Source organism: Haliotis rufescens, unplaced genomic scaffold, assembly GCF_023055435.1.
Source record: "Haliotis rufescens isolate VD_foot unplaced genomic scaffold, xgHalRufe1.0.p SCAF_16, whole genome shotgun sequence".
Classification (NCBI taxonomy): Eukaryota; Metazoa; Mollusca; class Gastropoda; order Lepetellida; family Haliotidae; genus Haliotis; species Haliotis rufescens.
This window is the reverse complement of record NW_025963846.1, coordinates 22,400,203-22,413,705: the sequence shown is the minus strand read 5'-3', so window position 1 is coordinate 22,413,705 and position 13,503 is coordinate 22,400,203. Positions and strand designations below refer to the sequence as shown.

Here is a 13,503-nt window from a genome sequence, read left to right as displayed (position 1 = left end):
CGCAACCTAATTCATGTTCTATATGCACCTGGCTGTCAGCCGTGGAACTGAAATTAAACACCCGTCCCATTTGTGTGGCCGGCAGATGATAAACTACAACTACAACGATATAATACAGGAATAACTGTAAACCAGATTTCATGACAAATCAAACAGAAAGTGTCCCTAATCTGTCGGAAGTATATAAATTTCACGGAACACAAAATTGCAACCTACAGCATTTCTATAAACCTCAATCTGAGTCTCATATAATTCATACAATTAATCCACTGGTTTTACTATGTTTTAGGAAATAGAGCATGTTTACACCTACCTGCATTAGTGTTGGTCAGTGCTTATTGTGAGCCTCGACCACCCTCACAGTACTGCTCCCATTTAAATGTCAGGATTAATTAAGATAAAAATTAATGAATGTCCTTTTAATACATGTTGACGCTTCTCCACATAACAGTGATCGTCTGGAATGTGGGGTTTCCCGGCTGACAGGGTTGCCCACTTGGCAGTCTGTATTGTAAGAACCAAGTCACGATTATTGGAACACTGTGATCAAAACAGCTCTGGGGTGGTTACATACGGGCTGCTTAAATCCTCGATTATCCAGCGTATCATATCTCCGCTCCATTACGATGATAATATTACACGCTGGATAATCGAGGATATTTTCCTTTTGTTTGTCAAATAACATATGATTATCATCGAGTGTGAAAATGTCAATTTTTTCAGGTCACGAGATGAGATAAAAATGTAATTTGACAAGAAAAGACAAGTTTCCACTTAATCATAGTCCAATTTTGAAGAATGTGTGAGTTTTTAGGCCGAACAGATGTCAGCATTCTGAAATGATTCGGGTAAGATCACAATCTTAAATCAATCCCTTCATGTAACCGTGCTTAGATCCTAGTTTTATGTATGGAGCCATGTCTGTTATTAAGTAAATCATGAACCTACATCACAACATTTTAGTTGACAAAGAGCAAAATTCTAACAACTCACGCCTTTGATGTCTTCATTTTACAACTCTTGTCATACCTCTAAGTCAGAATGATGAGATCTGATTGGTTCACGTGATTTTGATAAAATACTATGTATCCCGCCTTGGAAGGAAATAAATTTCTCAGCTGGTGAATAAATCCCTTATACCCCGTCATGAGCAAGTCAGGCTGCACGTGGATTTCTGAGAGCCAGAATAAATCCCTTATACCCCATCATGAGCAAGTCAGGCTGCACGTGGATTTTTGAGAGGCAAAATAAATCCCTTATACCCCGTCATGAGCACAGACTGCACTTGGATTTCTGAGAGGCAAAATAAATCCCTTATACCCCGTCATGAGCACAGACTGCACGTGGATTTCTGAGAGGCAAAATAAATCCCTTATACCCCATCATGAGCACAGACTGCACGTGGATTTCTGAGAGGCAAAATAAATCCCTTATACCCCGTCATGAGCACAGACTGCACGTGGATTTCTGAGAGGCAGAATAAATCCCTTATACCCCGTCATGAGCACAGACTGCACGTGGATTTCTGAGAGGCAGAATAAATCCCTTATACCCCGTCATGAGCACAGACTGCACGTGGATTTCTGAGAGGCAGAATAAATCCCTTATACCCCGTCATGAGCACAGACTGCACGTGGATTTCTGAGAGGCAGAATAAATCCCTTATACCCCGTCATGAGCACAGACTGCACGTGGATTTCTGAGAGGCAGAATAAATCCCTTATACCCCGTCATGAGCACAGACTGCACGTGGATTTCTGAGAGGCAGAATAAATCCCTTATACCCCGTCATGAGCACAGACTGCACATGGATTTCTGAGAGGCAGAATAAATCCCTTATACCCCGTCATGAGCAAGTCAGTCTGCACGTGGATTTCTGAGAGGCAGAATAAATCCCTTATACCCCGTCATGAGCAAGTCAGTCTGCACAAGGATTTCTCAGAGGCAGAATAAATCCCTTATGCCCCATCATGAGCAAGTCAGTCTGCATGTGGATTTCTGAGAGCCAGAATAAATCCCTTATACCCCGTCATGAGCAAGTCAGGCTGCACGTGGATTTCTCAGAGGCAGAATAAATCCCTTATACCCGGTCATGAGCAAGTCAGGCTGCACATGGATTTCTGAGAGACAGAATAAATCCCTTATACCCGCTTCAAAACAAAAAGCAACATGCTTTTTGGGAGTCAATGACAGTCATGTGACATAGCAAAAGTTTATCTCAGCTCAATTTTGTTTTCTATCAATTTTAAATTTGTTTTAATTCTTTTACAATGTCATTAAAACATGTCAGTAAGATAAATTCGTTGTAGCAGGATCACTCGGAGTACATGGGGTTTTATGCGTCCCACCATATATATGGTCTCTGGTCCCATGTCAGTTGGAGAGCTCCTGGTAAAACTCCATATACCCCTCGTAATCCTGCTACAGCTTATAATGTATAATTGAACATGCTCTTAATTTCTACGTCATATATGACTCTTGTTCAAAAGTTGTTTTATCAAGGTTTGAACATTCAAGGCCTTCATATAAGGTTTTATTGCAGACAGCAGGAGGTAGTTTCCAAATTCAAGGCATCACTGACAAAATTATGTCCGGTGCAATTGCCTATTTTGACAGTTCAAAACAGTATTACATCAAACTCACTTTCTCTGAGATCTTGATTTTGTGTTGATATACACATGGATATTTCAATACTTAGAACACTAACACTAGAACATTCTGTTTTCTCTAAAAAATGTGTACTATAGACAAAACTAATACCAGTATGGACAATCATGGTGCTTACAGATAATTACAGACTGATCAGGGATGTTAATATAAAATAAAGTATGCTCTAAAATGTCACACAATCAATGGTGGGTGGATGTGGTAAATTGTTTCCTGTAAAAGCAAGAAAAAAAGTGGTGAAAATGACAAAGGAGTTGATATGCTTTTGTTTTATTCACATCCATAATATGTATACATTATATTTAAAATGACATTAAATTAGGGCAAAAGTGAGCGTGGCTCACTAATACCCCCGACCCGCCTAGTGTGTCAGTAGTTTCAAATTAAATAATGGATAGGGTTAGGGTTTGAAAAATTCAAAATAAAATGGAAAATTAATCAAAACAATTCTTTTCTTTTGACTGCACCCCCCCCCCACCCCCCCCCCCCCCCCCCCCCCCCCCATATGACACAGATTATATGTACTAAGTTTGAGATAAATCCACTGAATAGTTTAAGAGAAATCGCACGGACAAAGTTTTCGGACGGACGGTCGGGGGTATAATTAGGACTACCAGATGATTTCAAACACTTTAAAAAGACCCTTCCCTGTCACTTCAGAAGGAAGATGGGTCACATCTTCTGTATCTTGATAAAGCGTTCACATTAGCTCATGCACAAATGTTCAGTGACAAATTAAACGCAGAAGGATGACACCCCATCAAGGGAGATAACTACGACATTGGCTGGGGCTGAAGTTGTTCTCCTGTTTCGGGTGATACAAGAAGACCTCTTGATGCTCTGGGAAGAGAACAGAAACATATTGTAACTACATGTACAAAGAACTCAATGTAAAGCTCATTAAACATACATCAAATTGTGTATATGTGATATTTCTTTATCTCAAATTTGAACGAACCAAGAACCAAGCATAAGATACGTGGGTCAACCAAACAAAATTCACATAAATGTCATGTTTATCCAACTTATCATTCGCAGAAGATCTTATAATGAATACTTCAACATCAGTAGTTTTGCGTTTTATGCTGCAGTCGTCAATACTGTGGCAGCCGGTAAATAACTGAGTAGCAACAAAACTGATTCATAATATTAGCAATTTTGGGTGAAACGATACAGCAAGGTCATGATACGATACGTAACACGATACACAGATCACGATGCATATCATCATACGCATATATGTCAAAATCGTGTGGAAACCTCTTGTCAATAGATATTTCAGAGCAGGTCCAAAAGGACATGCTAGCTGTAGACACATGTTCTTAGTGGCTATTTTTAGTAGTGAGCTTTAAAAGCTAATTACAACACAATCGGAAAAAAAAGGAAGTGGTCAAATAAACAAGTAGTAAGTTATTTATTTCAGCAAGTGTAATGTCTTGTATCGATACAGAGAAAAAGGTATCATGTACCCTATTACTATTACCGTATTCGACGTAATAAGCGCCCAGGGCGCTCTCAAAATTAGTAATAGGGGGCTCTTCTTAGAATATAATTTTGGTGAAAGAGTCGAAAGGTCGTAAATGATACAGCCTGAAATGATACAAAAGTAAAAGTCTGTGCGTATTATACACGACAGATATATTTTTCCAGAATTTAATCGCCCATACTTAAGGGTGCATATAACACACGAGTGGGTATTATACACGAATAAATGTACACGAATTGTGTACATTGATCAGTCGGAAGGGTGCTAATTGGGATTGTTCACTAGCCAATATATTGGAAAATATCGCCGTGGGCGCTTATTAGAGCGGGGCGCTTATTACGTCGAATACGGTATTAGTACAAGTGGTATGATGATGACAAGTACTGACCAAGCCCACGAGCCTTACCAATCAAACTTAAAGTGAGTGAGTGAGTTGGTTTTAACGCTGCTTTTAAAAGTATATCACAGCGTGCCAGCTTAATGTCGGAGGAAAGCCCGAAGTGATGCAGTTCTCAGACGTTTACCACTTCGGTGAAACCCACGAGCACTGGTATGGTGCTGACAAACCTAGAAACATAATCAGGGTGAACCGGGATTTGAACCCACAATCATAGGTTTCCGGCCTGCCCAAGGGACGCAACTCTGCACAGCGAGTATGGAGTATGTCGGTGTTCAGGTGAAGACATAGCCTTCCACGACAACTGCTTTCTGGAAAATGGTTGGCTGGGGTTGGGTACACAGTAAATACTAAATACTAACACATAATACGGGAAACAATTTGCATTCGTTAACCATGAATTAGTCAATTTATTGTTACTTTTGTTGAAAATATTTCACAAAATGATTTATTTACTTCTCCATCTCCAGGTGTTTCTGCACCTTCCAGTAGTTCCTCTGTTCCTGAGTCTCATTCAGTGCATACATGATCCCCCAAATAGCTGTCCCTCCTACAAGGCTGGAAATGAAAAGACAAAACGGACAGTTTTAAACATGCTTAAGTTTGAAGAGAGAGAATGTTTAACCTGTTAATGTTAAAAATTAGGGCTTCTATCATTGCCCCTAATGAATCTTACCCCATCACTGTTCCAAACACACCTCCAGCAAACATTCCCTTAAGTCCCAAGTTGCACTTCAAGAAGGCTGCTGTTATTCCTATAACAAGAGAGATTGATACTGTCAAACCAAAGCACTTACTTTAGTATCTCAGTACAAATGGTCAAAGATAATGTTAACACTAGTAGTGTAATTCTTTCTCAGAAAGCTGCTTGAAAATTGTGTACCAGTAAGTACCAGTAGCAAACTTCCTATCTACGTGGAAATTATATGACAGCATATTTCTGCTGTTGACAATTATTTCTAACAATTAGCCTAAATCAATCTTTGAACACACGAATGCCATTTAGAATGTGGTCAAATGTAACTTTCTTGGTAAAGTACAGATTCTCGTACTTTTTCTTAGTTGAGTCCCATCCGGGATTCGAACCCACATTGCCAGAGTGAGGCACCTACTCACCAATCGGATTGGACTCAACCAAAAAAAGTATAAGAATCTGTACTTTACTAAGAAAGTGTTAAGCCAAATATAACATTTGTTAAATCTATCTTGATTGAAACATTGTAAGTTGTAACTTGGACTAAATTGCATGAAGTGAGTGAGTGAGTGAGTGAGTGCATGAAGTGAGTGAGTGAGTGAGGGAGTATGCTTTTACACAGCATGTAGCAATATTCCATCATCATCACAGCAGGGGACACCAGGAATAGGCTTCACACATTTTAACTGAAGGGAATTGAACCCAGGCCTTTGGCAAGATGAACACCACTTAGCTACCCCATCACCCCAAAATTGTATGAACACAATCAACACATTGTTAAGTGAGTCTTCAATTCATTCTAATAAACATCTTTGACATATTTGGATCCCAAAGAAATGACAATTATACCTGAATAAAATCTTTTCTATCACTGTAATAACATCTGAGTGAGTGAGTGAGTAGGGTTTAACGCCGCTTTTAGCAGTATTCCAGTAATATCACAACATGTCAGCTTAATTTGGGAGGAAAGTCTGAAGTGATGCAGGTCTCAGACGTTGACCACCTCGGTGAAACCCACGAGCATGGGTATGGTGCTGACAAACCTAGAAACATAATCGGGGCGAACCGGGATTCGAACCCACAATCATAGGTTTCTGGCGTGCACAGCAAATCGCGGCGCCTGAGACGACTGGGCCTCTCGTGCCCCCAAAAAACATCTTTGTTTGCAAATCAATTCTGATTGATATCTGTGTGGCAAATAATATTTCTTTTAAAATGTTTTCTTTTCATGGTAGATAACATACATACGATATCTGCTTATCATGACTCGGTTAGATTGCAGAGATGCTGTAGTGTTAAGATGTGCAGGTTACGCAAAACGCCAAATAGAATTTATTCATTTTTTGTTTTACGCCGCACTCAGCAACATTCCAGCTTTGTGATGGCAGCCTGATGACAATGGAGTTCTATAAATAGCAAGGGGTTGTAACAATGATTCCTTAATCTTGAAATGTGGTAGTCCAACCGATCTTAACTGGGATGGCATCGTCTGTATTAACTGGATTTCACGATGTACCAAGTTCAACACTAATAACGTATTACAGTATTGTAATTATAAATATCAATGAGCTGACACCATGTTAGTAAGCTATTGTGAGCGGCATGGTTTCCATGCTTTGTTTGTTTGTTTGTTTTTTAATGCCACACTCGGCGATATTCTGGCGGTCTGTAAATAAATTGAGACTGAACCAGACAATCCAGTGATTGACATCATGAGCATCAATCCACGAAATTGCATCAAAGAACTCAGCGAGCCTGACCACCTGATCCTGTTAGTCGCCTCTTACAATCAGTATGTATTGCTGGGTACCTGTTCAAACCGTATATCCCCCTGGATCAAAGTCGTAGTTCCTGAAAGTGTCAGTGCCGGATAAACTTACCTAAGCCTATTGAATATTCCCATGGAGATGACTTATTGCGATATACAGCAATGGACTGTGATATACCTCTGAAACAAATTGCAAAATTAAGTCATCAGCTTTCTAGGAATGTCCTGTGGTCAAACATTATTTTCAAACTGATCACATTAAAACTTGTTTGATAATGATGTTACCCAAAACAAAACAATTATTGTTTCAAACATCCAAACAAAAAAGTACTTGTCCGGTATCTCTCTGTTTTCTCAAAATACTCCCCCATCCCAATCACATATATTGATCTGGGCCCACTTGCCCAAAGCGATCTTAGCACTAAGATTATCGTAAACCTATGTTAAAGTATGGGAGTTACGATCATCTTAGCGCTAAGATCACTTTGTGCATGCGTGTCCTGGTAATTAAGAAAATAACCATAGAAGAAAATGCAGCCAGGGGATTGTCCCGAGACAAGGGAGTTAACTGACTTTAAACATCCAGTTTCAACTCTTGCCGAACCAGGCTGGAATTCCGGAGTTATATGTAAGCTGAACTAACGAGTCTATGCATGGTCCAATCAAAATAGCGTAACGAACTAGACATCTGGTTCGTAAACAACATGGATTTCAACATGCAGATTTCGGACTACAGGATTTGCAAAGCATTTGTACCGCCAAATCCGCATCAACAAATATTTTACAAATTTGTTCATGTTTTTAATAAAGGTGCTCAAGTGATTTGATGCACTTCGCGGGTAAAACCCGTTTTATGACAATATAGATCTTGATTATTAATCAGATCGTCTTGACTGGGAGCTGCCATTGTGTTTGAACCAAGATGCTCTTTCCACTACACCATTGAGGCATTTTTTTAAAAATATATGAACACAGTAAATGCGCTGTATGCTTCACAAAATATACCTGGGACTCAAACATGTGTTTTATACATGTATCATTATCAGTTTTAATAATGAAATGGAAGGGGGAAAACTTCATAAACTACAACAGCTTGTTATCCTGGCTGACATTACATTCACCGAGTCTGAAGATTGATAAAAGGGGGTTGTATTCTTGTGGGCACACTTAAATTCCAAACATCTCTATGATTGCCCTGTGGCATATTGGAAAAACAAATGCATTTCTATCCCTGATCTTATAGTGAGTGAGTTAGGTTGAACAGCATTCCAGTTATATCACAGCGTGTCAGCTTAATGTGGGAGGAAAGCCCGAAATGGTTTCTCACAGTTTTACCACTTTGGTGAAAGCCACAACCTGGATACAGTGCTGACAGACCAAGGAACATAATGGGGGGGAACCATAGGTTCCTGGTGTCCCCAAGGGATGCAACTCTGCACAGAGAATTGCAGCACCTAAGACAACTGGCCATGATATTATAACTTTGTTTGTTTGATTGTTTGTTTATTGTTTAGCACCGCACTCGGCATATTCCAGCTATATGACGGCAGTCTATAAATAATCGAGTCTGGACCGGACAATCCACTGACTGACATCATGAGCATCGATCCGGGATACGATGACATGCATCAACCAAGTCACTGAGCCTGACCACCCCATCCTGTTAGTGGCCTCTGACGACAAGCAAAGTCACCTTTTACGGCAAGCATCGGTTGCTGAAGACCTATTCTACCCCAGATCTTCATGGGGGTGATATAAGTAATCAGCTTTGTGTACCATTTCATAACAGCAAAACTTGATAAGATTTCAGGGTGCACGGGTGGCCCAGTAGTCTGAGGCGCCGCGATTCGCTGTGCAGAGTTGCGTCCCTTGGGCATGCCAGAAACCTGTGATTGTGGGTTCGAATCCCGGTTCGCCCCAATTATGTTTCTAGGTTTGTCAGCACCATACCCGTGCTCGTGGGTTTCACCGAAGTGGCATACGTCTGAGACCTGCATCACTTCGGGCTTTCCTCCCACATTAAGCTGACACGCCACGATATAACTGGAATACTGTTAAAAGCGGTGTTAAGCCCAACTCACTCACTCACTGATAAGATTTCATCAACGTTACAGACTAAGTGTTATTACTTACAACAAGGACACTGTGAACAGGGAGACTTTTACTGTCCACTTTGCTCCATCCAACAAACTCTTCATGAAAATAGAATCTTGAAGTGATCTCTGAAATAGATGCTTATATTGACATCCAATTGTACCTAATGCCATTACATGTATGCTACAGCATTATGTCATATGTATATAAAACCACTGTCATTGGCAAACATGTGTCATCAGGAAAACCTAATGCTACAGGGCATTATTGCTACAAATTGTTTCTCATTTCCATGTTGATTGATTGAGTGAGTGAGTATGGTTTTAAGCCGCTTTTAGCAATATTCCAGCAATATCACTGCGGAGGACACCAGAAAAAGGCTTCACACATTGTACCCATGTGGGGAATTGAACCCAGGTCTGTGGCTTGACGAGCGAACGCTTTAACCAGTAGGCTACCCCACAGCCCCCACTAAGCAAGAACATGGGACCAAAACATTCACTCACAAACGCCCTGAACCGTGTAGAAAAGACGGTCGCCTGGTGCTTCCTGACAAACTCCTCCCTCGCATGTCGGCCGCCAACGAAGGACGTGATGAGGAAGGTGATTAAAGCTGTTTGTGTTGTCACCTGCTTTATAAACTGCACCTCCGGGCTCCACCCACCTATATGACTGCGGTTACAGAAAATGGAAAAATAGGCTTTCACTCGTCAAAATATATTGCATCCTTTGCACGGATGCCTGGACATTGAGACTGGATGCAAATGATATGCCAAAAAGTGTGTCAGTCTTTATCATTGAAACTTATACTGTAGTAGCATGCAATGTTAAACAAAGTTTTCTATTCTGGTAACAAATTTATTAATCATAAATACGAGTATTATGTATGCATACTTTATGTTCACCAAATACCAGTGAGATTTGTAAACGCTTCAATACAGAGACTGGAACTTTGCTGATGTAAGAACTCTGCTTATTTGACTAAATATGACAAAAATATCAAACTTTCTGCATCGATCTGATGCACATCATTTTGCTGAGAATATAAGCACCTTTTCCAATATAGTACCTTGTAGTAGTAGCAGTAGTAGTAGTAGTAGTAGTAGAAGTAGTAGTAGTAACTTCTCATGAGGACGACCTCTGCCATAGGTCACATGTCACTAAGACAGCAACTAGTTTATATGAGATTCTGTCGGACGTGAAATCCCTACCTTTGGATTGTTTTCCCGACAAAATAAACCGACTGAGCCCAATGTTAACTTTAGCGCAAATTTCCCTAGTCAAGTCTAAGGCGGTAAGGAAATGAATGGAAAGTGTCCTATTGGTGACTGACACTTACGAGTGAGTGAGTGAGTATGGTTTTACGCCGCTTTTGCAATATTGCAGCAATATCAAGGCGGGGGACACCAGAAATGGGCTTCACACATTGTACCCATGTCGAGAATCGAACCCGGATATTCGGCGAGACGAGCGAACGCTTTAACCACTAGGCTACCCGACCGCCCCTGACACTTACGAAGGTTACTTACGGTTAGATATGGTGTCTCATGTCTTTAGCTTACACACACTTATGAGTGATCCCCTTGCAAATTTGGCACACTCACTTACAACTGATTTGCTAAAGAAGTCCTAATACAACAAATAATATCATGTATGATGTTTCACGCCATTGCTATCATCCCCAAAATCTAACTTGACTTGTTAAACAATTTCTTGGTGTGTCATCTTGATCTTCAATTTCAAAATTTAGGGAAAACCCCGACAGCAAATACACATCTCACTTTTTTGAAAACATCTTCACAAGACGGTCTTTTCCTGTTTCTTTCATCATATATTCTTGTATTTCCCTTTCAGAAACAAAGTTCACTGTTTTTATGGTGTCTGTGGACACAGCCTGTTCTATTTTGTCCGTGGCTGTTGGCATCTCTGCTGCATACACTCTTGGGAAGGACAGTGTCTGCCATACTGACTGTCTCGGCACACGGTGACATCGGTCTACACTGGGCTGTGGACATACCCAGACAAATCCAGGAAGACCCTTGCAGGACTCCATCATGTTCTGCACAACCTCATTCACTCATCACCTGTGAGAAAATCAAAGATGAAGGATAAATAATCAGTGTTACAGAATTTAAATTAAGCGAAACACCCAAATGGTTACCGTATTCGACGTAATAAGCGCCCCAGGCGATATTTGCTAATATATTGGCTAGTGAACAATTCCAATTAGCACCCTTTCCGATTGATCAATGTACACAAGACGTATTTATTTGCTTATAATATGCACTCGTGTGTTATATGCACCCTTAGTAATGGGCAATTACATTCTGGAAAAATATATCTCTTGTATATAAACATTTCAGGCTGTCAGCATAAACCACGAAATTTATCTTTCAACTCTTTTTTTTTTTCGACAAAATAATATTCTAATAAGAGCCCCCTATTTCTAATTTTGAGAGTGGCCTGGGCGCTTATTATGTCGAATACGGTATATACACTGTACATAGTCATTTCCAATCAAGGTCAAGAGAGTGTAAGGAATGCCATTTCAGGGTTTTATCCGACACACAAAAGTGCGTCCAGTACGCTCAAATGTAGAGAATGGACGCAGAAACAAAATATGCTGCGTCCCAATGGACACACAATAATATACATTGTACCTACAGCACATCAATAGAAATTATGGGTGTCTGTTATTTGGTCCATCAATCGTGATCTCTTGATTATCTAAAGTAATTATCTAAACATACCCCCTTTCTTCTGTAACCGTTTGACAATGAAGACATGAAGATAGAAATGTTCGAATAAATGGCCTTAGTAAAATTACTCCTTTTTTTCAGCATGGGCCCAACAAAATAAACAACATAAATTATTATTTTCTTATCGTCATTTCAAGTGTTAAAGAGTTAGCTATAACATAAAGAGCAACGAGAACTCTACCGAAACCACTGGTAAAAAAGACACATTTTATATTATTATTTTATGTACGAGAGTTACGAAACATACTATACCTAATAAATACGGTTGATCAATGATCATACCATTTCGTATATGGATCGACGCATTTCTAGGAGCATTTTATTAACTCTTCTCTTTATATATTTTATCGATCAGAATATCATGCTGACCTGGGACAGATATTATTTCCCCGTGTATTTGTTGTCATAAGCACGAGCATAACTAGATCATGAGTCAAAATACTCACCTGCGATTTCAAGTTCAATCCATGTTTATCAATGTCAAGTCGCGAAGTTACCTCCCTTATTGACATGTGCGTGGTTATTTATAAAAGACGGATCACAACATTATTCCGTAAAATGATGAAAACTAACATTCAAATTGCGGTACGTCACAGAACCATTGTTCGATTTGTACCTTCTCAAAACATTTATGTCAGATGTCCCTGAGGTAAATGTGTGTTTTCTCTGAGGTAACACGATACAAACAAATCAGTTTAAATTACATGGCCAAACATAAGTGTTTTGATTAAATTATTGTGGTATTTTATTCGTTAAAATGGATAGAATAATTACTTTTGAAGCGGCCATAAAATTTCCGAGTCCCGTGATGGGATTCGAACCACGGATCTTCAGATCAGAAGTCAGACGCCTTGTCCACATGACCAAAGAGTTTAACCCCGTCAGCAAGCTGACAAGGTAAGGATGTCATCTGTGGGATAACTCCACGCCCTGCTACATACTCCCCAGTCAACAGAAGGCACGTCCCGGGCCGCATAGTAGGGTAGTGAAGCTTATTTTGCTCAAATTTAATATGGACGTGCTCAGCCCCACGTTGGGCGCCAATGTAGCGGCCATAAAATTTCCGAGTCCCGTGATGGGATTCGAACCACGGACCTTCTGATCAGAGGACGGACGCCTTGTCCACATGACCAAAGAGGTTAACCCCGTCAGCAAGCTGACAAGGTAAGGATGTCCTCTGTGGGATGACTCCACGCCCTGTCACATAAACACAAATATACACATAACTTACCACTGTGTGGCAATGAGCTGTCAACTATGTTAGCGCGGGCAGATCACAGGCATCGTACGTAACATCGATTGCCATATTCTAGAAAAAAAGAAACAATAAGGCCGCATAAAAAAAGGAAATGGCCAATAAAATTAAGAACATGAAATATGACCTTTTCATATGTATCAATTCAATCATAATCTACATACATAGTGCATTCACACATGAAGATGGTATTTAAGCAATTATTAATGGTTAAATTTGATTAATAGATTTAGTTTAGAATTAACTAAAGTGTTTAACAAATTAAGAGGGAAGGTATAGAATATCTGAAGATGTCGAGATAATATGTATAATTATTATGAAGTACTAGTTTATGTTTTCATGTATATATATAATTACCAATCAATGCATTACCTTAGTGCATC

General features: G+C 39.8%; 1 protein-coding gene across 1 annotated transcript; it reads right to left on the bottom strand.

Annotated features, from left to right (window-relative positions):
- Window positions 1–3,169: 3,169 nt before the first annotated feature.
- On the bottom strand, window positions 3,170–12,385 carry LOC124118143 (RPII140-upstream gene protein-like). The gene is made up of 8 exons (XM_046480240.2): window positions 12,312–12,385; window positions 10,888–11,190; window positions 9,613–9,778; window positions 9,146–9,234; window positions 7,125–7,192; window positions 5,227–5,305; window positions 5,007–5,108; window positions 3,170–3,507 (listed from the first exon to the last, which is right to left on the bottom strand). Exons 2-8 carry the CDS (start codon window positions 11,160–11,162, stop codon window positions 3,441–3,443), a joined length of 846 nt encoding a protein of 281 aa, XP_046336196.2. The 5' UTR covers window positions 11,163–11,190; window positions 12,312–12,385; the 3' UTR covers window positions 3,170–3,440.
- Window positions 12,386–13,503: the final 1,118 nt, after the last annotated feature.

Coding starts and splice junctions, on each gene's coding strand:
- LOC124118143 (XM_046480240.2), bottom strand. CDS start 11,162: ATGATGGAGTCCTGCAAGGGTCTTCCTGGATTTGTCTGGGTATGTCCA. Junction 7,193..9,145: donor CTGTTCACAGTGTCCTTGTT/GTAAGTAATAAC, acceptor AATTTGTTTCAG/AGGTATATCACAGTCCATTG. Junction 5,306..7,124: donor GGAATATTCAATAGGCTTAG/GTAAGTTTATCC, acceptor CTCTTGTTATAG/GAATAACAGCAGCCTTCTTG.